Source organism: Pygocentrus nattereri, chromosome 7 (assembly GCF_015220715.1).
Source record: "Pygocentrus nattereri isolate fPygNat1 chromosome 7, fPygNat1.pri, whole genome shotgun sequence".
Taxonomy (NCBI): Eukaryota; Metazoa; Chordata; class Actinopteri; order Characiformes; family Serrasalmidae; genus Pygocentrus; species Pygocentrus nattereri.
Window position 1 is genome coordinate 6,736,375 of NC_051217.1, and position 23,402 is coordinate 6,759,776.

Here is a 23,402-nt window from a genome sequence, read left to right on the forward strand (position 1 = left end):
ACTTTTCAGGGCAGTTATATGAGGGGGCATACGGAACGGGGGGGGGGTGTCCTACTTTAGGAGGGAACACGTACGTTCAAAGACAAGTGGCCCCTTCCCCACAGTTTGACACATGATTTCCCTCTTTGTGCTTGCTGCATCCTTTGGAATCACACACTCACATAAAGATACACTACCATGTCAGTAACTCAGTGTTGTTGCAGATAGATGCATATCTAGATTAATGAAAAAAAAAAGATGATGATGATGATGATGCTGTAGAGTGATCCCAAAATAGCTGACAATGCAGTAGAACATCAGGAATAAAGTTCTCATAAAAATGTGTAGAACGTCTTGTATTTCAAAAGTGGTGTTATGGTAGTATAATCAGGTAAGTAAGGTATGCTATTTGTCTTCTCACAACCTCTTGTTTTTCGTAACAGAAGAAATGTTGAATAAAATGGCTCCAGATTTCTAGTTAGTAATATTTATATTGTTTAATTATTGCATCAAATAACAATTATTAAAATGACAAATGATTAAAAACATTTGAATTGTAGTGTATGCAGCAGTACATGCTCACACAGATGTGTAAAGGCAGTCCTGGGTTTTTCTTCTGGCATTCGCCACTTCCAAAACAAACATTCACACAACTCCTAACACACATCATGGTCACTCAAAAGAACCATAAACAGAAATGCTGTAGATTTTGTTTGGGCTGCTACTGCTTGACTGTGTATGATTATCAAAAACAGACTGTAAATAACAGGTGCACTTGTGTATTAATATCTGCAAAAGTCAGAGATCATTTTTCATTTATTATTTTATTTACTTATTTATTTTTTAATTCCAGTCAAGAGAACCATTAGGTATAAGCTACTCATATTTTAGGAGATATCTCTGAGAAAAAATAGGAGATTCCAAACCTGGAGTTCATAAAATTATGAAAAGATATAGAGAAGATAGTACTCCAAAAATCCATGTAAGACCTGATAGACCACCAACACTGTAACCATCAGATAAACAGCACTTAAAGCTTTCATCTTTGAGAGAGAAGAGAAAATCAAGCTCTATTGTTAACTCAGATCTGGAATAAATCCACAGGTGTTTCTGTCCATCCTTCCACTGTGAGAAGACAACTCAGCACTATGAGAATGAAACAATGTGTAGCTGCCAAGAAGCCGTTACTGAGAAAAAAGAAAAATACAAAGAAGCTGCTGGTGTTCTCAAAAAAAAGACATTTACGACTGTCCAGACCTCAACATCATGGAATGATTGCTTGGATTGTGAGAAGCATAAGGTGCAACCAACTTCTAAGACTTTGGAGGTGTGAAAAAATATCCCTGAGTTCTTTGAAAAACAAGGCTAGTGTCTCGACAAGGATGGAGGCTATGATAAAAACATAAACACTGAACATTTTCATATTATATGTACTTGTTAAGGCTTCTATGTTATTTTTTGTTGAGTTGACTTAATGGTCACTTTGACTGGATATGAAAGAAATAAACGGTTATCTGATTTTGCATAGTATGTAACGGCCTGTGGGTAATTTTTTTCTAACCCTGGTTAGAAGGTTCTGATATTGAAGGTAGCCACTGTTCTCTGGTTCTCCTGCAAGGTCAGGACATTTTTTTCCTTATGATATATAAAACAAACACAGTTATGAAAGCTCTAAATCTCAAATTCTGGATTTTGCCATATGTGAAGACACAGAGGGTCAAAGAAAGGGTCCAAAAATAACCTGTTCTTTTTCAGCTCATCTTCTGCTCTGTCCCCTCCCTCCATAACTCTTCCTCTTTTCCTTTACCCCTCTTGCTCTCTCCCCTCCCTTTCTCCCTCAGAGCGAGCCATGTGCATTTCGTTCCAACAGCCACATTTAACCCCCTCCTCAGAATAACCAATGGGCGGACAGCTGCCTCATTCTTCTCTCTCTTTTCTTTACTCATCTCACTTTCTTTCTCTCTTACTTCTACCACGCTGCTTCTTTTCTCCAGTTTTTTTCCCCCCAAACGGACACAATGCCCAGTAGGAACTGGGTTGTGTGAGCGCACAGGGACACGTCTAAGGCACCGGCTTAAAGGCAGAGAGGGAACTGCAGGGAACTGCCTACACACACACACACAGACAGACTTTGAGAGGAAGCCACAGCATAAACACACCAAAACACAAACTGGCAAGCAGGCTCCACACAGTGGGATAAATCTTCAAAGAGTGGGATTCACTGAGAAGAGGAGAACCAGAGGAGAAGAAAAGGCAGAAAGAGAGAAGAGGCAAGAGGAGTAAAGGAGAAAGGGCAATGGCAGGCGCTCAGGTCCGGCTGCTGCTGGCCTGCCTGCTGCTGCTGCTGGACGATGGCTCAGGGAACGCCCGCAGGCTCAGGAGGAGAGGACTGAGCCAGAAGGTGAGCAGCACTGCTAGAGCTTTTTGAATGATACTTTATGACTGTCACATTGTAAAACAATCCAACTTCAAATTTGTTGGTCTGTAATTTTATGTTGGGTCAAAGGAAGTATGAGTCTCATGCCCTCAAGTTGAAATAACTTGTCAAGGTTAATTCATTTTTTAAAATGTTAACATATCATTTGAGATCTCAGTATTAATGTGCTGTCACTATAATCATTCCAGTGGAGAAGGTGAGAAATGTGCTGTGTGCTTAAGATACAGTGTTGTGCAAAAGTCCAAGACCACTCTTCATTCGTTTAATTTTAGTGCGAAGCGACTATTAGGTTATTCATTTTTCAGTGTCATATAAAAAGTAGAAAACATATCTAACATAAATTTGTATAGTAGCTTAAACGACTAATTATATCAGCTTTTTCAGTATTCAGTGTGTCCACTCTTTGCCTTTATTACAGCTTCCATTCTTTTCAGAAGACTTCATTTTAACAAGGAAATCTACATTTATATATATTTTAACACAACTTCAAAGTTCAGTCTCAGAAGTTGGTTTCTTTCTGACACTTTCTGGTTCACAGTCAAAATAATCCCAAACACATTGAGTGATGTTGAGGTCTGGACTTTGGGGTGGTCATTCCATTGTTCTGAGAATATCAACAGCTTCTTTGATGTATTTACAAATTTTTTATTTTTTTTTATCTATTTCCATTTCGTAGTAACAGTTTGCTGACAGCTATTCTTAATTTTTTTTATTATTATTATTATTTTTCTTAGCTATTTTCTTTTTTAAGTGAAAAAAAAAATCAAGGTTTCCCAAAACTTTTGATGGTCAGCGAAGACTGAAGGACTATTTCTATCAAGTGCACTTGTAATTACAGATCTCATGTCTTCATCTCAACCTGATACATTCCACTTACCTTTTAGTCATTCAACTGGCCAGAGCTTGTCAGATTCCATGTGAATGCCCTTCCATGCAACAGGTTTTGTAAGTCTGTTGGAGAAACAAAAAGTTATTCGCTCTGCGTGCCGTGACTGTCTGTCCAAAACTACCCTTGTGTAACCTAAGGTCATTTCTGTTCCATGAATAAGATGACTTGAATAATAAAATGAAAGGCGTCTTCAAGGGGTTTGGCTGAATGTCTCTGCTTCCAGACGACTGCACAAGCAGTTTGGAATGTATATGTGTTAGCTCACAGAAGCACAAGTTTGGTTGTTTAAAGCCAAATAAGGACAGCGAAGGATGTTGCTGGAGTTTTAATGCTATATACGAATCCTTAACACTTGTTAACATATTTATTCATCCTCACCCCCTGTATTAATTATGCTTTCACCCCTTTTTTCTGCTCACTGCACTCCATAACCTCTTAAGTTCACTAAGCCTGCTCTTCATAAATCTCTTTTCATCTATTCCGTCCATGCTACTGATTTTCAGTTTGCTTTGCTTGATGGAAAACATTAGCTACCCTCTTCTCATATTCCTTTGATCTTCTGTTGGTCTCACTTCAGAATCACTTCTGTGAACTGCTGAGGTATTAATGGACTAAATAATACAATATGATACAGTGTTATCATCATTTAGCTAGAGCTAATAATAGTTGACCTATCTAACCTATCTTATATATACAGTCTGAAGTAATAGCTGTTGCAATGCTGGTAAAATGTTGGTTAGTTTCGATTACACACACACACATCTTCTAAGCCACTTATCCTTCTGAGTTGGGGTGGGTGGGGGGGCCTATCCCAGCAGTCACTGGGTGGAAGGCAGGATACACCCTGGACAGGTCACTAGTCTAGCCTAATAGCCTAATATCAATTAGCTGCAACAAAAAAATTAAGAGCAGTACTAGGGCAGGTCCATGAGCACCTGGAGCACTTTTCCTTCCAGGGCCAGGCACAGCTGAATCGTGGTGATGGCTGACATATAATGGTAGGCAGCCATTTGTAGCTGCATAGAGTAGGACTTCAAAGCTCCTTTACCAATGTAGTGCGGTAGGTGGATATGCACTGTCTTTCTCTTGCCAGCCCCAGCCGTGCCACCCCTGCACCATTTCTTCTACCATCTTCTCTTTTGCTAACTTCTCTTTTATCATGTTCTCTTTCGCTGTCTTCTCTATCACCATCTTCTGCTCTTCTTTGTCATCTGCCTTTAAGTTATTTGATACAATGTTCTTGATACTTGGCAGCAGTATCCCCCTTCTGACACCACTGTGTCTTCAGTGTAGAAGATGTGGGAATCTAGACAAGAAGAAGGTCACTAGCCTACTAGCCATATCTCTTCATTCTATGGTAGACCACAATCTACTCTAACGTACATACACATACTAAACATACAGCCTGACATGATAAAACACATGTAACACATACATACAACTTAAACTAATGAACAACATTAACAATAACAAAAAAAAAAACAACAAATGTCATTATCAGTAGGAGGTGGCACACAGTGCAGATTTGTATACCACACTTCTAAAGTTCCTTCTGAAATGTGGAGCATGTGGTGGACACCACAAAATATATTTGTCCAATTAAGTTCATCAGAGTCCCTTTGACACAAAAAGTTAACTAAGTAGACCTTTTTGCATGAAACGTTTGGAGACAATTATTGTATTCCTGTTGCCATCAGGCATTTTGGATTGAGAGTGTCAGCACTCAAGGAGCATAAAAAATCATGATAATGGTTATGTAACATTATGGTAATAGGTCTCATGATTCAGCTGGAAAGTCTGAGCTTAACTTGCTTAAATGAGTTGTCCATGTATGTGTAACGTGGAGCGAGGAGGCGGATGCATACGCTGAGATATGCAAGTTTTATTTTGGGCAAATCCAGGGTCATGGTCAAGACAGTCCAGGTTCAGGTATCCATTACGGAGAGCAGGAGGGACAGACATAATGAGAAAGAAACACAGGATAAATAGAGCATGAAGGCCGGAGGAACGAACACCAAAAAAAAAAAAAAACAATTCAGACCATATATCAAACCTACAAACAATCAAACATCAAACATGAATCATATCAAACAAAGACCAGCAACCAGACAGGGGAAAACACAGGACTTAAATACATGAGGGTAAACGAGGGACAGGTGGAAACACAGGTGGAGATAATCAGGGGTGGAGCCACGAAACAAGAGGGCAGGACTGAAAACCAAAACAAAGCACACGGACAAGACTGGGAAGTATCCACAACACAAGCACATGGACAGGACTGGGAGGGGCCAATTGTGACAGTATGTGGATACCATATATATAAATTAAACTGGAAACTCAATATGATGTAACAATTATAAAATTCAACCTAAATTCATTAGATTGAATGAGATTTTCATCACTGTCCTGTGAAACTCGTCCAACAGTTGCTAATACTGCTCCTTTCTGTCTGGTATGAATAACGATAAAGTAAGAAGTAAAGAAAGAGAGCTTTCCCATAGTTGAAATACTTTCTAACAGAACTGTTACCAAAGAGAGGGGTGCATGTGTGAGCCAGTGGAGGCAACTGCCAAATCAGCAGTATTCTCTGTGTGGGCTTAACCCAGTCCAAGAGGTAATGCGGTCCAACTGGCACTCACCTCGCTCATAACTGTAAGCAGCCATGGACAATTGATCCTGTTAGGGTGTATTGTGTTGGGCAAGAAATGCTGGAGCCTTTGGGTTGAGATTTGAGCTTCAGTGGACCACACTCGAAGAAAGCAGCAGTGCAGCAGTAACCCTACTAAAGTTTCTCGGTGCCACAGAAAGCACAGACAGATTCATGCTACACACACTTTACTTCTGTCCTGACACTTTCTGTAGACATGCACTTTCTGCATGCCATCATCAGTGAAGCTTGAACACTACGCAAACAGCCCCCTGGGAAGCAACGATAGCAATATGGCTAGGCTAAAGGTTAATCCGGGGTTCCTGACCTCAGTCCATAGCGAGAGAATGGTATCAGCATGTAGATTCAGTGCAAAAGATCCATGGCTTCAACTCTGAAAGTTTTTACATCAATCTTGCTCAAGTAGAGAGAATATTATGGGGTCTGGTAGCAGAAGCAGAGCTAGCAGTCATGCAGTAAGACTGTTCTTACAGCTTGTGTTATAAATCAGTCTGCATCTGAGAAAAAACATGCTGACATAGGCAGTATGTATGAAGAAAGAGAGAAAGTGAAGGTCTAGACAAAGGATGGTAAGGATAAACTACAATACTGCACAAGGATCTATTGTATAATTGCAAATACACTCTTAAAAATGATGGTGATCTTTGGAGTGATGTAGGATAGATTGATGAGCTATTTCTTTTCAAATAAATTGCTGAAAAGAACTGGTTCTGGTGCATTGTATTTCCAGTTGTTACAAATATCTATGAGTTTTAGCGTATAAGTAATGAATTTTGAGATTACTTTTTAAAGAAGTAATAAATAATCTCCTATACCAGAGATGCAATCCATTCATTTTTTTAAGTAACTTCCTCAACATTGATTGTATATTGGTAAACAAAAGAATTACAGGAAAATCAATGTAATTTCATGGCTTGGAACATGCAGTGGTAAATCTCTGAGTCGCAGAGCATTATAACAAGATGCACGGCGTGCTTGTACTGCTTGTCAGGGCATGTATGGGGATATTTGACCTTAACTGGATCCATACACTGCCATTCATCTCTCCAATCCAGACTGACTTTTGACAGTTTGTACAGGAAATAAAGGAACTGACAGGTGTTTTGAGGCTGCCTATTTGCAGCCTTCTGCACATATTTTAAATGTTGGTCTGTCAGAGCTTCAGCAGAAAATTTCCCACATCATGCTCCCCGAGTCGACAAACACAAAAAGACAGGCCACCACATCTGGCACCGCATAGGCATGCCGGTTTTTTGTACATTGGAAAAAGGCACTGAGACCGGTGAAATAGCCAGCAGTCTTTTTCAGTGCTGTGAATGAGTTGACTATGCAGTAGTCATGTGCTGACTGTTCAGAGACTTGGTCCATAATCTCAGTCATCTGAGGAGGCTGTGTTAAAGGACACTGCTGTAATTTTTACTAGATTAGCTCATGACCGTCTTATTAGAACACAGTGGTGGTTTGGATGGTAAAACTAGAGCAAGCGTAGCATTGCCATTTCATTCAAAGTGCCAGTCAATCCAACTGTCTCTGCATGAGCAAGCAGGCTTCCTTGCACTAGTCTTTGAACTGTCTATCACCTGTAAGCCCCTCCTCCCAGCTCAGGCCTGGGCCAGAAAATGAATTTGTTCTGTGCAGGAGTTGTCCAGATGTATAGACATGGATCACTCCATGCATGAGCTGAAGACACATCAACCGAATATAAAGTAAACCTGGAAAAAGGCCAAATGTGAAAGTAGAGGGCACATACGATAATATAAAGCATATAATGAGAGTTTAAGACTGAGGATATGAAGCAGAGCAGGATTGGAGCAGCATAAATTATGGGAAAGGCTTGCAGAAAAGATGAGTTTCTCAGAGCACAGCATGGGTGATCCTGGAATATAATATAGTCTGCTCTCAGTTATAGAGTTGCACATTTTTGAGTTTCACTGAAGCATTGCTGTGGTCTTTGGCCATACTAGACAAAGGCCCTCAGAAAGCAAGCAAAGAATCAGTTCTGAGTACACTATAAACTGAGATGACAAATCCTAACCCACTGCAGCTGTCCCTTTAGATGCAGCACACAAAATGAAAGCTTGCAGACTTCACTGGAGTGATGAAAGTCAGCTCACATATTATTTTTTTCCTGTTGCCTTTGGAAACCCATTGACACGTCCAGACACTGTGTGTTATGACCAGTGGTTGAATGCTGTGTTTATGCTGGCAATCTGAACATGCCTAGACAAGCCAATAAACACACCTTCACAGCCCTCATTAATGAAGTGCCTCTAATCTCTAAAGTGCACTACGACGGGAGGAATTTGGGAACTGTTTAACCAATATCAACAAAAGAAATACTACACCAAAGTAGAACCTGGCACAGTATTTAAGCTAGATGTATACAGTAGATAAATTATGTCAGCGATAGTGCCTAGTGTTTTCATGGTCTTCATTATTTCAGACTGAATCTATGCTCTTTATAGAGAAACTGTGGGCCCATATTGGCCCAAAAGAACTAAGGCACCCAAATGACGGCAGCAGATTAATCAGAGTTTACGCAAGATGGCAAATGCGGTCTCTTGTGACCTCTCTGGCTGCCTTGAAAGACAATGCAGCCAGTAAACACTAGCGTCATGGAGCCGCTGGCATCACCACATTAGAGCAGAAGAGACAAACAGGAAAGAATAAACAAAAAAGAGCCCAGCAGGCTCACACATACACACACACATAGACACACATACACACATACACACACACACACATAGACACACATACACACAGACACACACACACACACATCAATGGTCACTCCCGACAGGAAGAGGATGATACTACTTCATCCTGATACTGAGTCTCTTGAGAAGTCACTCGTGCAGTTAGAAAAGCAATGAATGGCCTAACTGTAATGTACACTGGAAAAGGCTTCAGAGTATGTGAGGGCAATATAAAAATTTAAAATATAGTTATTATAATAAGTTACATCGCATTATGTCACTTTATGCTCAATATGCATAATATGCAGTATCGGAAGGATATTGTCAATACCTAAGTCTCAGGGAACACACTGCAAATTATTTAAAAATATATATGACAGTAAAATTTAACATCCAGCAATGTTTGAATAAAAACCAACATAGAAACATAATAAAACACAGCTTATCGCAGACCTATCTGAGAACTGCCTGGGCGTGATCGTAATATTCTGATGAGCTTGTATGATTGACAGCTCTCAATCCATCACTTCCAGCCTGCTACATAACAGATTCAGGACTAAACACAGTGCAAGCAAAGCAGGAAGAAATGAATGAATCAAGCTATACATGTCAACTGAAAACCTTGTCTAGTTTTTATGTGAAAGGTTATTCACTTTACTGAATCCAGGGAATGCTAGAGTGGCCAGTTGACTGAACAAACAGACAAACAGATGTTCTTGCAAGCTTAACAATGCTTGTCAGGGAAGTTTTTATTTGTTGTTAGCTTTCGTTTGGTGAGTTTCTTTGACTTGAAGTCAGAGAGATCATAGCGGAAAATAGTTTCGTTAAAGCTGTGTAGGTGGGAAAACCCAAATCAGTCTAGTGACTGGTGAGGACACTGCTTATGTAAGTGCTACCCAAGATTATGGCTGCCCATTTCTGAGAAAGCCCTGCCTCCTTTACTTACTGTTGCTATTTTCACCAAACCTTAAGTTCAGGCTAACTGGCGACAACTGTAACACTTGTACTAACAGTGCTTTCACACCTGGCCTGAATTATTGAGCCCGCATCCAGGACCAATTCTACGCTTGTTTGGGAGAGGGGATTATTGTCACTTGTTTGCTTTCACACACAAGAATTTCATCCCAACTGTTGGTCAATTGTGCAATTTCATGTGGCACTTCTCTGCACACAGGTTTGAATAATGACAGGAACTAGTTTCATCTGTTGCTCCTTTTTATTATTGTTCTTGGAAACAATTCCAAAGCTTTCTTTGTGCCATACATCTATGAGGCATTTCCATCCAATTTGCTGTCCACAGCAATCATGAACCTTGAAAAGGGAGGTGGTATGATAAGTCAAAGCAGTCATGTTACAAAATGAACCAATCATGCAACCCCACATGCAGCACAGGGAGCGGATAGCTTCCACATGCACAGTGAACCTCATCAGAGCTTGGTGAAGCGAACCCCAGACCACCGACTTCAGGAGGACTGTAAATCAGTGTTCTGGACTGCTCCTGGGGTAAAAAACAGCTTCACACTTGACCAAACGTATCGAGCTCACAAAGCAAGCAGTCTTGGATCTGGAAAAAAACTCCAGTGTGAAATCACGCTTAAAGAAAGTTCAGGAGTACAAAGGAGACATAAGAAGCACACAGAGAAGCTTTTCATTGAAACATAAACTGGCTTTATAAGTGCAAATTGCAAATATATATGGTCATGAACTGAAAAAACTTAAATGTAGGCCAGTATAAATGAACAAAAAATGGATTCTGGAAACCATATATACATCAATCAAAGCAACAAAACTCAATCACTCAGTGTTAAAGTGGCAGGTTTTCATATTTGATAAGGAGGAAGCTTCCCCTTCTGATGCGCAAATGCTAAAACTAACACTGGAGCTAGTCAGAGCTTTTATATGAAGACTTTATACAAACTTTAATGAAATAATATACAGAATGCAAAGAAAGAAATGTGAGCACTGCACAGTCTTGTTGAATATGACTGATATAGGTATCTAAATGTCAGTTCTTTCTGATCTTAACATAATTTGTGATTGCTGTGGACAGGAAATTCTGTAATGTTATTTATTGCTAGACATCATATGACAATGATTTTTAGCAAATACAGTAACCCAGGAAAAGGATTTAGCTCACGTTTGAGGCTGTAGTTTTTCAATGCTGTGAGTGTGGTCTTCATAATTTTGTCCAAAACTTTTTCAGCTTCAGGAAAGAAAGAAACAAAAAATAATCAAGATAGTTTGCATAAGGCATTATATGTTCCTCAACAACCACTTCTTAGTCTAATATCCTGACAAATTTACTGCCACCACTGTTCTCACTGCAGGTGTGCCATGAGTACTTCTGTGCTCTGGCCCAGTTTAACCAGGGAATTTCTCATGAGAACTCAGTAATATCTTCTGGGTTTGTCAGACACTAGAGGGTCCAAAGTGAATGGATTAATATGGAGTATTTGAGCAGTGTGCAAATGCTCAAATGTTTCTAATATAGAAGAATCAATTCACTTCTTAAACAGAGAACAGTGTTAAACAACTTAACACAATTGTTATATTTTAAGCGCTTTTAAACTTCAGCTACTGAACTTTATAACAGTATGATATAGTCAATGCTCATGAAGTCAGTAAGCACTAACTCAGGTGCTAGCATCATGCTAGCATGGTCATGCTGGTTGAGCAGCATCAAATCATAACATATCACTGTTGTACTTAACATATCACTGTTGAAAACCTTGTATCTCCAAATAATATGTAAGTATATATATAATATAAAAGTATATGATAACTACAGGAGAATAAAAATAATCTACTTTATTTTTAATGTAAGTCAATGGAACCAGAATTTTGAGCCATTTTTTTGGTCCATTCCAAAATGCCAACAAGCATTTTCAAACTATGTCAAAAACAAAAAAAACTATAAACATGGAGATACAAGGTCAGCAGCAGTGATATGCTGTTTTCTGTGGTGGTCAGCAAACCAATTTCCGTTGCTTTTGACCACCATATGAGCATCCAAACGCAATAAGTGTTGGTTTTGCTGGTGACCAGCCCTACTAGACTATGTTGTTTTTTTTCAGTAAGATGGACACTTTTTTAGTAAGATGGACACTTTTTCTGGACAAATAGTGCATCTCTAATGTCTTGCAGAAGAGGAAACAGGCTGTGCATAATATAATAATATAGCAGAGTGTGAAATGAACTGAACCACACCCAAGTCAGTTATTGTAAAATGACAGTAGATACGTAGTTCTGAAGGCACAGAAAACATACAAGTATTTCATGGCAGTACTAAAATAAGAGTACCACTCAAGTTTAAGTGCATTTACTTTTACTGATGCTGTATATCAGCCATGGAAAGAAATTCAACCCACTGCACTGGCACATACTCTAGCTATCCAAATACTCTAGCTATCCAAAGTGTGGGCTGAAGTTATAAACACTTAAATACTGTCATAATGACCCGTGCCAAACATTTGCTTTCATTTTAACAGTTGCTTTAGAGGCAAAACCACTTGCCGAATAAACAGGCCTTTCTTAACACTAAGTGCAGACTCAAAAGCCATTATCTAAGAAATCACAGACAGGCAGCCTTGCCTCACCCTGTTATAAAGCTTTGCAAGAGAGCAACACAAAGTACCTCAGCCTCACTTGCTCTCAGAGAGACAGGGAGAGACATGTATTTGCTTTTTGAGAAGCTCTGACTTGGAGTTTCAGCAACAGAATGTAGGTTAGTTTACACTTGGCTAGACTCAGCACAGAACTGGCAGGGTTATTAAGCAGTGCTGGACTGCAGACAGTAAGAGAGGAAAGGTGGGAGACAGAGAGAGAGAGCGAGACAAAGATGTGTAGTGACTTTGAGAAAAGAATTTTCCCTAAACAGTACCTCTTGTGCAACTGGAAACCTTTCTGCAAGCCTGGAGCAGGGCCTTTGTAGAATCAGCCCACATCCCTCAGCTTATGCACAAAGAAAAAAGGAACGCTGGTGAAAAGCCCCATGGCTTTCTTAGGAAGAAAAGCCTCTTGCATTTGTATGAATTCCTGAACACACTGCATCCTTTATGTTAGTACTGTTTTCTCAGGCATATAGTGATAGCACTTAATCTTTTGTGCTGAACTTTGACCTCAGTCAGGGGTCCCCACTTCATCTCTATAGAGCAAAAAAAGCCAAAAGTCCTTGCTAAATGATCTGAGAGCGGGACATTCATGTTTCCTTTACAGATCTGGTAGAATATGTGCTTTACACAGTGAAAAGCTACAGTGTTGCCTCCACCCAAGCTGAACCCGGGGAAGGGGCCTCTCACATGACTCAACTATACAGAATTCTATTTTACACAAGTATCTATGCATTGTACATTCGGGTTCAGAACAGATTATGTGAACATAAAAATGATTGATAAGCTGAGTCAATGATGGATAGTATTCTGGGAAATAAAGTTTCTTTACATTCCTTGAAGAAAAAGAGTTCCATTGAAAGGCAGCTGTTGCTAGGATACAGGTGAATAAGATGGAGTGATACTTAAAGACCTTTAAAATATGCATTAGGAGATATTAGCCCTCATATTGAATGCCACTCAGTCAAGCACACTGCAAGGTCAAAAGTGACTGTGATATAAAGGTGGATAATACTCTGAGCTCATGAACCGTGATCTGCAAAGCTCCAGCCAAAGTTCTACAAACTTCAGATGCCATAATTTACAGCAGTGTTTCCCAAACCCCAGTCCTGCACTGCATAGTTTGAGGTTTACCACGCTCTAACGCAGTTGGGAAAAACTAATCTAGAGGCCACACAGGCATGTTTTGATGACTCTTTTACAAACATAGCCATGCTTTTGTTATATGTACCGAATGTGGTTTGACATTGGCTTGTTGAATTAAGCAAGGCATTCCCTGATAAATTCCCTGAATGGCAACATATGCTCCATATCACATGACATTAATAGTGAACCAGTCACCTATGTCATGTGCACTCTTGTACCATCACATATGCTGGCTTTAAAACTGCACTGATAACAAGACAAATTATCCCTCTCCTCTTTAGCCTGGATGATTAAAAAAAATATTTTGACTGGATTGCTTGGGCCAAAAGAAGACAGTGGGATTTCTGAATCATGTTTATATATGGTTTCTTCTTTGCATGATAGAGTTTAACTTTTAAACTTTTAACATTTTAACATTTGTGGATGCAGCAATGAGCTGTGTTCACTAACAACTGTTGTCTGAAGTGCTTCTGAACTCACATAGTGATTTCCACAACAGAATTGTGTTTGTTTTTATTGCAGTGCCAACTGAGGGCCCAAAAATCATGGCCAACCAATATTGGTGTTTGGCCTTGTCCCTAGCATACAGAGATTTCTCTAAATTCTCTGAATCTTGTAATGATGTTGTGTACCATACATGATGAGAAGTTCTTTGCTGTTTTACACTGAGAAACGTTATTCTTGAATTGTCGCACTATATAGATATTGGCTATATATGTGGAGTCTTCTACATGGAAATTTTTGCAAAGTTTTGTTTTATTTAATCAAGACCCTTTGCAATTACAAGCAGACGTTATAAGGACTTCTCCGTAGTGCTAGTAACATTGATAATCCACATAAAAACACATGCAACAGTGATAATTAACATTAATATGACATTTACACAAGACACATTCAACATAACCACTTCTTATTGCGGGATATAAATATGTAAGCCTGCAGAACAAAACCCTGCTGCTAAATAACTTATATATATATATAACTGGATAAGATTTTGGGGTGAGAAGGGTTGAAAATGTGCATGGCAGGGGTTCTATAAGGGCGGAGTTAGTTTCAAATTGTGTGCATTATTAATTTGTTAAGATGTAAATAATGTCATTCAGAGTGGTCTGGTGTGAAATGCTCTGTTCTTGAGAAACTTGACAAGTCATAACTCTTCACAATGGTGGAGATAAAACAAGCAAAACACATATTTGGAGAATTTAATGCCTTATAAAGCTACCTCACAGAAAGTTATGAAATATTATGAATACATTGCCTGATGTCTGAGACATTATTTCATAATTATTTGAAGATTCATTCTAACCTATATTTTTTAAAACCCATTCATTGCAGAGAGTTACATGCAGGGAAGGCAAAACAGTCATAAAGAAACTATTTAACCACTATCAACATTACCTATAATAACTTATAAAACAAGGGTAGGTTTACCGGTTTTGGATAGTGAATAAAATGGCCATACATGTGTTATAGACATTGTGACACCTGGTTTCTCTCACCATCGCTGTAAAGAAATCAGAGTCGGTAAGTTCACTTCACCCACTCTTAATGACTGTTGCCATAATTCCATTCTATCATACAGAAATCTTGAAAATTTGGTGGAATTTATCCTTTAAGGTCAGCGTTGCATTCACAAAAATGGCTCAAATTTGTGTTTGAGAGTGAATTGGCGATGTATTGGAGATGTAGTTTTAGTGACATTAACTCAGGCCTTAAGTTAAGTAGGCATTAATATAGTTCTTTAACAACTGTTGCAGATTAAGTAAACACTCCTTTCTCTTTGTATCCTCTATCTGCTGCCAGGACTACGAGTATCCCAGCCAGTCCCAGTCCACTCAGTATCAGAAGAATGACCGGTGTCCACCCCCGCCACAGATGCTGCCCGAGCGGGCATGTGAGGTACCAGGCTGCCGCTCAGACTCCGAGTGTGAGAGACACAAACGCTGTTGCTACAATGGCTGCATCTATGCCTGCCTGGAGTCAGTTCAGCCTCCACCTGGTAGGAGCACATACTCTGTCACATACTTCACACACGTGCACACATACAGCAAACTCAGAACACGCACAGGATTTACATTATATAGAAACTTAAACCTCTGACAAAACTTTTATATCATTTCCGTTAAGATAAGGGAGTACATACACAAGACGAAAATAATAAATAATATGGTTTGAATAATGTACAAATTTCTCTGTGTATTGGTGTGTTATTAATCAGTGCTGGATTGGTTGGTGCAGCCAAAGCCACGGTGGCTGGGTGGAAATGGTTGGCTCTTAGATGGACCAGAGGAGGTTCTACAGGGTGAGTAATAATGCCCAGTACATTTTATACTTCTGGTGATCTGCCAGTCTTACAGTTGGAGACTTTATCTATCTGTCCTTAAACACTCTATGGCTAGAATTCAGAATTCACATACTGCCATCTAGTTGTTTTATTTTAATGGTGTAGGTCACAGCAGTTCAGTTTCAGTCCTAGAGGCCCAGTGTCCACAGTTTTGGTGATTTCCCAGCGCAGTCTCACCAATTAAGTATGACAAACTGAAATGTGTTTGAGCAGGCAAATCCCCAAACTATGTTGGATATCAGCCCACCTGGACCAGAAGTCAAGATCCCTGATGTAGTGGCTTATCCTTATCCTTTCATCAAGTTTTGGCCAAGTTTTCTGTCACCAAGGGAACAAGTTTTAGGTCATTTCTGAATAGTTCAATTTCCAGTTCAATTCATTCCTATCAAGAACTACTTTCAGTTTGGTTGCTGTCCCCCTCTTTGTCTTGCCTGTCCATGTGAATAATGTATGTGCATATACCAGGCTGTGTTATTAGACACCATGTGCTGCAACAATCCTCAAAGAAAGAAAGTCTGGCTTCAACCAATTTCAAAGTTCCTTCAACCGAGGCAAATGAAACAACCCAAGACAATGACATGAACATAGACAGTTAAAGAAGTTTCAGCTTTTAGCATCCACTCACATACACTCTCAGTAAAAATGGCTCTACACAGGACCAAAAAATGTTCTGTGTCTTAGAACCTAGCAGGAAATAACAACAGCAGAACTGTTTTTACAAAGATTCTTTAAAGAACCATATGGAACAGGTTTTCCATCCTTCAAAAGAACTATTTAACCATACAAAGAACTAATTTGTTGAGTGTTCATGGTTCTATATATAAAACTACTGACTACTTCACTAAAAACTCTTGAAGAACCCCTTTTTAAGGATGATACTGTAGCACAAATCTGTCTACATCTGGCTTAGCTATGACATCATCAAAACAGTGTCAGTATATTTCATGGATTATGCCTTTCATGGCTATTGCAGGCAATATACAGACTAACATATATAAATACAAAACAAATGCATAAATAAACATCTTTGTACTTTGATTCCTAAATTTTGTAGCTGAGGCATGCAGCACTACAGAGGATGGGGATGAGCCTTTGCACTGTCCTACTGGGTATGAATGCCACATCATCAACCCTGGAAACCCCTCAGCTGGAATCCCCAACCGCGGCCAGTGTATCAAACAGCGTGGGAACTCAGGTCAGGCTGCGATCCATGGATACGTTCATGCTCCTTCATGTTCATGTTCCTCAGAACTAGGCCAGTAGTTAATAAGTAGAGCGGCTGTATCTATACTTTGAGATGACTAAATTGATAAATAAGCCTCAAACACATAATCTGATACAGTGTACAACTTGTATCACCTCTTCAGACCATATTTCCCTTGCGTCCTTGCACTGGTGTCATCCATCTGATACTAAATGCACTTGTTGGAACTGTTCTCCCTCTAGATGGTCGTAGCCTGAGGCACAAGTACTTCAAAGATTACAAGGATTACTTAGGTCAGTATGACCACCAATTTATATTTACAGCCTCTGTAATTTTAGTCACAGGGAGGAAATGTCCGAGCGTATCCCCGGAAAATCCTTGAATCTCTTTTTAAAATGTGCTTTTTATTTCTAACAGGCAGTAACTCCAACAATGCAGTGAGCTACGAAAAACATCACAAGCACTTAGGATGAAAAGCAGGTGAGAATTTCACAGACACAACAGACTGAAAATGTGTAGGTCTGAAATTTTATCCCTGTGGAGCCTTTAATCCCCACAGACATTGTGAGCAATGATGCAGCATGGTCTCTGAAATTCAAACCCATATGAAACTGCATTTTGAGATAATATTTATACAAACCATTATACTGAATTAGCTCAAACTGCTGCAATAAATAAATAAATAAAAACAATCGAGACCTTATATATCCACAAGGATTTTTTTTTTTCTGTATTGTTTAACAAATACATTTTGAATTTAAGTTAAATTTAGCTTTAATATGAATTTAATTTTTAAATAAAAAACCTTATTCAAATAAATACAGTCTCGCTTTTTAATGTCGCATCTGAACCACTAAAGAGTCTTCTTATAACCACACCCCTGTAATTCAGAACAGGAAGGGAGACTGCATCCCTGTCCTTCATGGCCACATGGTGAGCAGTAAACTACATATGTCCCAAAGAACTGTCGCCACCAAAACACCAATTTTGAGCAGTTATTTAAACTTTGTTGTGTTTTAATAAAAATGTTATGATTTTATGTGTGTAAAACTGTTCAAAGGTGTGCTTACTAGACATGCACTTGCTAGTGTTACACTAAAGTTATACTCAAAAATGAGTTAAGATGAAACATTTGGTTTCAGTAGTGTTATGATTGCTTTGGTAGTGAGAAAATGGTTCATTCAGTCGTTTGTTTTAATAAAATAAACATAATTAAGATATTAACACACTCAAAGCAAAAGGATTTTAGTCTAAAGTCCAAGTCAGTTAAAAGTCAGAAATATGGTTTGATCTCTTACTTTGTTGTTTTGCTTCTTCTCGTTGACTAAACTGACAAAATTGACAAAACTTTATATTTTACATTTTAACCAAACAACTTAGCTCTCATCAGTACACTTTGTACTGTAACCCCTGGAACAAAGTCTATCAATTTGACAATTCTAATCTCTATAGCTTTACAGATATACAGCCATAAATGTCACAAATTTGTTTTGTAAAAAAAAGTGTTGTCTGAACGGTACATCCAGCAAGACACTAACACCCAAATCACTGTGATGTTCTTGAACAGGGCTTTGTTCATTCTTTCCTCTAGGGGTTGGTAGTGGTTGGTATAGTGTAGTGGGTAACACCTCTGCCTTCAATGCTGTAGACTGAGATACCTGGGTAAGCACCCTACACTATACCAATGAGTGTCCTTGGGCAACACTCCTAACACTACCTTTGCCTACCTGTGTAAAATAATAACATTGTAAGTCGCTTTGGACAAGAGCATGTGCCTACGATACGCATCACAAGATTTAGCTAAAATCTATTAGTACAATGATTATTCAACATTCTACATACTGTGTTACAGTAAATAAGAATGAAACATGCACTTGGTCTGTGTTTCTATGTATTTCTGCATAATTCAATCATTAAGATGTAAACAAAGTAATTGACAGTGGTTTGATGTGAAATTGTAAGAAACCTATTGAGATTTTTTTTATTGTGGTGGTGATAAGAACCAGGGATTCTGATGTTTGCCATATAAATGTAGCCATTTTGTACATTATTAGAAATGACCAGTAAACTTACACATCTCTTCTTAGCTCTTAAATGTAATGCTGATAATGTTAAAATAATGTCAAATTAAAAACTAACAGGTTTCTTTCAGTACTCTTTTGCCTTACAATGGCTTTTATATAGACTATATTGTCAAAAGTATTCACTCACCCATCCAAATCATTGAATTCAGGTGTTCCAATCCAATGTTCCATGGCCACAGGCATATAAAACCAAGCCCCTAGGCATGGAGACTGCTTCTACAAACATTTGTGAAAGAATTGGTCGCTCTCAGGAGCTCAGTGAATTCCAGCATGGTACCGTGATAGGATGCCATCCAGTCATGAAATTTCCTCGCTACTAAATATTCTACAGTCAACTGTCAGTGGAATTATAATAAAGTGGAAGCAATTGGGAATGACAGCAACTCAGCCACAAAGTGATGACAGCACGGGATCAGCGGATGCTGAGGTGCATTGTGCGCAGAGGTGGCCTTTAGATTAGCTCAAGAACAGCTTAGAGAGCTTCATGGAATGAGTTTCCAAGGCCAAGCAGCTGCATCCAAGCTCAGTGCAAAGTGTCGAATAAAGTGGTGTAAAGCGCCACCACTGGACTCTAGAGCAGTGAAGACTCTCTGGAGTGACGAATCACGCTTCTCCATCTGGCAATCTGATGGACAACTCTGGATTGGCGGTTGCCAGGAGAACGGTACTTGTCTCACTGCATTGTGCCAAGTGTTCTAATTTGGTGGAGGGGGGATTACGGTGTAGTGTTGTTGGGCTCAGCCCCTTAGTTCCAGTGAAAGGAACTCTTAATGCTCCAGCAGACCAAGAGATTTCAGACAATTTCATGCTCCCAACTTTGTGGGAACAGTTTGGGGACGGCCCCTTCCTGTTCCAACATGACTGCACACCAGTGCACAAATCAAGGTCCATAAAGACATGGATGAGCGAGTTTGGTGTAGAAGAACTTGACTGGCCTGCGCAGAGTCCTGACCTTAACCCGACAGAACACCTTTGGGATGAATTAGAGCGGAGATTGCGAGCCAGGCCTTCTCATCCAACATAAGTGTCTGACCTCACAAATGTACTTCTGGAAGAATGATCAAAAATTCCCAAAAACACTTCTAACCCTTGTGGAAAGTCTTCCCAGAAGAGTTGAAGCTGTTATAGCTGCAAAGGGTGGGCTGACATCATATTAAACCCTATGTATGGGATCTCACTCAAGTTCATATGCATGTGAAGGCAGATGAGCGAATACTTTTGGCACTGTAGTGTATCTCACTGCCATTACTGTATTTAAATAAAAGTTTTAGGCCAAAACTTTGTTAAAACTATCAAAAAACAGGGAGTGTGTTTACATGCACTTAATAATCTGATAACTGCAGAAAATCAGGTTGTCAGTAATTGATTCGTCTCATTTACATGTGTTCAGGTAAGCAGATCATGGGAAAACTCCAGGTCTACATTAGTCAGGCAGTAATTGGATTTCTGCTTTGCAACCAGCCAACAAATTCACAGAATAAGATGTGATGTAAACATAAAGCTGTTTTTTTTTAATGCTGCAAAGTTTTAAAGAATATTACATCACTTCTGCAGAAAACAGGAATATACATCATCTAGAAGATGAAGACTATTTAAGTTCTTTATAGTGTCAAGCATGTAGTTGGCTGCAGCATTAATCCAAAAGCATTATGTTGGCATCTCACAGGTTCTGTGCTACGTTTCTTTTTTGTTCCTGGGGCAGCGCTCTAATTTCACACATGTGCAGACTGAGAAAAAAGACCACCATCCATGATATGCTCAGAATAAGCTTATTGTGGTGTACATCTCTATCACTATATGGTTAAATACCATCATACTACCCATCCCTACTTTCATCTCGTTTTCCCTTAGGTGACCTCCACAGCTCTACAGACTCCTTCCAACAGAACTTGGACTTTGATGGCCAGCTTTACCATCAACAATCCAGCAAATCCAGCCTTCCTCTTCTGTTCAAACTGGTTAAATTTGGTGCTGTACATTTTAGGTGCTACAATGAAAAGCAAGGTCAACATTTCCTACCTCTTCCACAAACCAAAACACAGAAGAGACCAGAGACAAAGTAGGCTACTTTGAGATGCTAGTTAATGCTATGTCCTCACACACACTCTTTCATATATACACATAACTGAGAACAGAAACCATATGCTCTGAAAGCCAAAGGCATGTATGTTAAAGTTCTGAGATATTTGATATAAGCTGGACCTGAAGAATAAGGAGCATACCAAAGATACCTTTCTAGGTCCCTTGCTCCAGAAAAGACAGGGAACAAATGTCTGCACACAGTAGTATTCCAGTTATACAGAATACTGGGCTCCATATTCAAAATGATTACACACATACACACCCTCAGCTCACACCTTCGGGCTGAGTGAAGACCGGCCAGCAGGAAATCAAGACCATGTGCTGCTCTGTTCTTTGCAATCCCAGCAGGCCAACAGGATGAGAGGTAGACTGGAGAAGGGATTTGTGGGAAACTACAGTCAGCAGATCATAGTGTACAGTATATTCTACCTTCACTGGATGCCTCTCAACTTCTGCTCGCACAGGAGGTATTTATTCTTCATCCTTTAACACCTCTTACAACTCTTAATGCTATCAGGCTGGAGGAGGCAGTGCAGTGTCTGGAGTTGCCTTAAATCCCTTTCATTACCATTTTTTTCTTTCTAAGTCTTGAGAGAATGTGGCTAATCAGTCATACCTGTCATTAAACTACCAGCTCTAATTTCAATTTCTTAAATGTTCAGATCAGATCTAAAACCTAATCCCCTTAAAGGAGCACTTTTCAATCTAATCTCCAAATGCATGTAATAAGACATCGATTACCACAGATGGTAATTTGGATGGATTTCCTTGTACAGAATTGAACTGCACTGAACAGAAAACCAGGCGACTCAAAAACAATAAAAGACAATGCACTGGCTTGTTATGAGTTTGTAAATTAAAGGACAGTTTTATCTTGTTTAAAACAGCCAGAAAAAAAAGACAATAGAAACATCTTGAAGCAACTACCCATTGGCGTTCATTGTAAGAATTTGGAGTGAATTGGGTTTGTTTTGTTGTTTATTTTTTAAACTTGGTGCAGGAAAATGATTGTCTCTGCTAATCAACCACACAATACAGATGGACACATGGACAGTAGGTTGAAAAACACTGGAATACACCTTTGAGCCGCACAAGTGATCAATTATTGCAAATGTACAGCGGAGAACAAAAACGTCTGACAACACTAAAAACCTAGGATGTTTTTATGTAAACCTGGAAGTAACAACAGCTTTTAAAATTTTCAAACAAGTTAGGACAACTTCTAGGTCATTACTCAAACTTAAGCACTTGTGACACTGACCATCGCACAAAAAGGTCAGATTTGAGTCGTATACTTTCCATAGAAGCACATCAGGTGACTCTCAGGTGGATTGGACCTACTAATCAGAGGCTTTTGCACAAACTTGTGGAGTTCATGCCAGCTCAAGCGCTAAATATAGGGAGACTGATATTAAAGAATTTCTAAATTCATGAAAATTCATGATTCACTCCAGTTATGCTGATAACGTTTTCAATGTTATACTACAAAAAAAAGTTTGCATTAAACCATAAAAGAGTGCAAACAGAAGCACTTTCATTAGCGTTATCAGACACATCATGCATTGCATGTGCCATAAATTAAGTTTTTTGGGGGGAGTGTTGTGTGAAGGACACCCAACCAGAAGCAATGCAGTAACACTCAAACCAACCACTACAATGTACATGAATGGTGCCTTGTCAATTTCACATGGTGCTCTAATATACTTGCCAATATTACATGTTGTTCAGTAAGCTCATGGTTCAGCCCTCACATTTCAGGCTCGCCACACTCAGATTTAAGCTATGGGAGTCTGAAAGGGAAACGGATAAATACTGCAATTGTACCATTATTAATCCCAAATAAAATGTCTGACAAACCTTTCCTCTGTTATTGTCATTACTTTTTTTTAAATGCCAAATCCATCACCTAGAACATGACTGACAAACTAGTACTGGTGCTATAAAAGATCTTGGCACAAATTACAAAGTTAAGTAATACTTTTATTAATCCCACCAACGGGGAAATTCCACCTCTGCATTTAACCCATGAAGTGAAACACCACATACACACTAGTGAATAGACACACACACACACTAGGGGGCGGTGAGCACACTTGCCCGGAGCGGTGGCAGCCCTATCCACGGCGCCCGGGGAACAATTGGGGGTTAGGTGTCTTGCTCAAGGGCACCTCAGTCATGTGCTGTCAGCCCTGGGGATCGAACTGGCAACCTTCCAGTCACAGGGCCAGTTCCGTAACCTCCAGCCCACGACTGCCCCTTACCATA

General features: G+C 39.4%; 1 protein-coding gene across 2 annotated transcripts; it reads left to right on the forward strand.

Annotated features, from left to right (window-relative positions):
* The first annotated feature begins 1,836 nt into the window (after positions 1-1,836).
* On the forward strand, positions 1,837-22,998 carry wfdc1 (WAP four-disulfide core domain 1). 2 transcript variants are annotated; one of them, XM_017693110.2, is made up of 7 exons: positions 1,837-2,380; positions 15,227-15,422; positions 15,642-15,725; positions 16,822-16,962; positions 17,214-17,264; positions 17,389-17,451; positions 20,907-22,998. In XM_017693110.2, the coding sequence occupies exons 1-6, from the start codon at positions 2,276-2,278 to the stop codon at positions 17,442-17,444; spliced, it is 633 nt and encodes a 210-aa protein (XP_017548599.1). In that variant the 5' UTR covers positions 1,837-2,275; the 3' UTR covers positions 17,445-17,451; positions 20,907-22,998. The 2 variants fall into 2 exon arrangements, with proteins under 2 accessions (XP_017548599.1, XP_017548686.1); XM_017693197.2 differs by lacking the exon at positions 17,214-17,264.
* Positions 22,999-23,402: the final 404 nt, after the last annotated feature.

Coding starts and splice junctions, on each gene's coding strand:
- wfdc1 (XM_017693110.2), top strand. CDS start 2,276: ATGGCAGGCGCTCAGGTCCGGCTGCTGCTGGCCTGCCTGCTGCTGCTG. Junction 2,381..15,226: donor GGAGAGGACTGAGCCAGAAG/GTGAGCAGCACT, acceptor ATCTGCTGCCAG/GACTACGAGTATCCCAGCCA. Junction 15,726..16,821: donor ACCAGAGGAGGTTCTACAGG/GTGAGTAATAAT, acceptor TAAATTTTGTAG/CTGAGGCATGCAGCACTACA.